A 1110-nucleotide genomic window follows, 5' to 3' on the forward strand; every position below is an offset into this window, starting at 1 on the left:
GAGGAGGAGAACTATCGATAGTTTTGACTATCGAACGCTATCGATAGTTGAGGCTTGACTATCGATAGTTTTTTTGTGAAGAAGTGACAATGACAATAATCATAGTACATTAATTGGGACCTGGGCAAATGATTTGGAATTTTTGGCAAAGGTGGAAATAAATAAAATGTGCGAAAAAAAAAAAAAATGAAAATACTAAAGGTAATGTTTTAACCCACTCAACTAAATAGTATCTTTTTATTAATATTTATTAGAGTGTGCCAACATTGAAGTATCTTTTTAAGAAACTGAGAGCTCAATAGTTCAAAGTTGAACCTCTTTATTAGTATAAATAAACTACATATAAACTCATAAAATTGATAATTGACAGTAATTATTTCAGAATAAAGCCAATCTTACCTGGACATGATTAATTTCTCAGGTTCATAATAGATGGCAGCATCTCCACACTCCACAATCTTCTTCGGTTTGTCATAAAATTATTATTACTATTAGCTTTATTATGGCACGGTAACCACATGAGATACCATAGGTATGTAGGGTCTGGTATGCAAAGGTAACATAGGTCAAACAGTAGGAGACTAGATGATGGTTCAGTTCTCTGTAGAAATCGGTATGAAAAAGGCCCTAAAGGTGTGTCCAATTGTCCATGCCTACTTAATAGAGGAGGAGAACTATCGATAGTACTATCGACAACTATCGATAGCACTATCGATAGTTTTGACTATCGAACGCTATCGATAGTTGAGGCTTGACTATCGATAGTTTTTTTCTGCACATTTTTCGTTTATTTTGGTCGTTTTAGAAGTGAAAAGTGTAAAAAAAATAGAAAGTAAAAAATTGTAAAAAAAAAAAAAGTTGAAATAAAAGCCTGTGACCTAAATTAATATGTGTACAATTAAAATTTTTCTTTAAATTAGGCTAGGTTAGGTCTTTTTGGGGGATAAGACCTTTAGAAACAAGGAAAATATGTGATAAAAAAAAACTATCGAAAACTATCGATAGTTATAGTTATCGATAGTTTTCAAAAAACTATCGATGGCGCCGACTATCGATAGTTCTCCTCCTCTACTGAAACCGTCCACACTGCCTCGACAACATAGATTCACA

The 1110-nt window shown here is 32.8% G+C and overlaps 1 protein-coding gene across 1 annotated transcript in view; it reads right to left on the bottom strand.

The window, feature by feature from the left end:
- The window catches only part of LOC103505336, a 24897-nt gene extending 24490 nt beyond the window's left edge, over positions 1 to 407 (bottom strand). Inside the window, exon 1 of the mRNA XM_026820669.1 lies at positions 400 to 407. Within this exon, the coding sequence (XP_026676470.1) occupies positions 400 to 407 (8 nt within the window). The remainder of the gene's footprint in view (positions 1 to 399) is intronic.
- Positions 408 to 1110: the final 703 nt, after the last annotated feature.

The sequence above is a fragment of the Diaphorina citri genome, unplaced genomic scaffold, assembly GCF_000475195.1.
Source record: "Diaphorina citri unplaced genomic scaffold, Diaci psyllid genome assembly version 1.1 scaffold165, whole genome shotgun sequence".
Taxonomy (NCBI): domain Eukaryota; kingdom Metazoa; phylum Arthropoda; class Insecta; order Hemiptera; family Psyllidae; genus Diaphorina; species Diaphorina citri.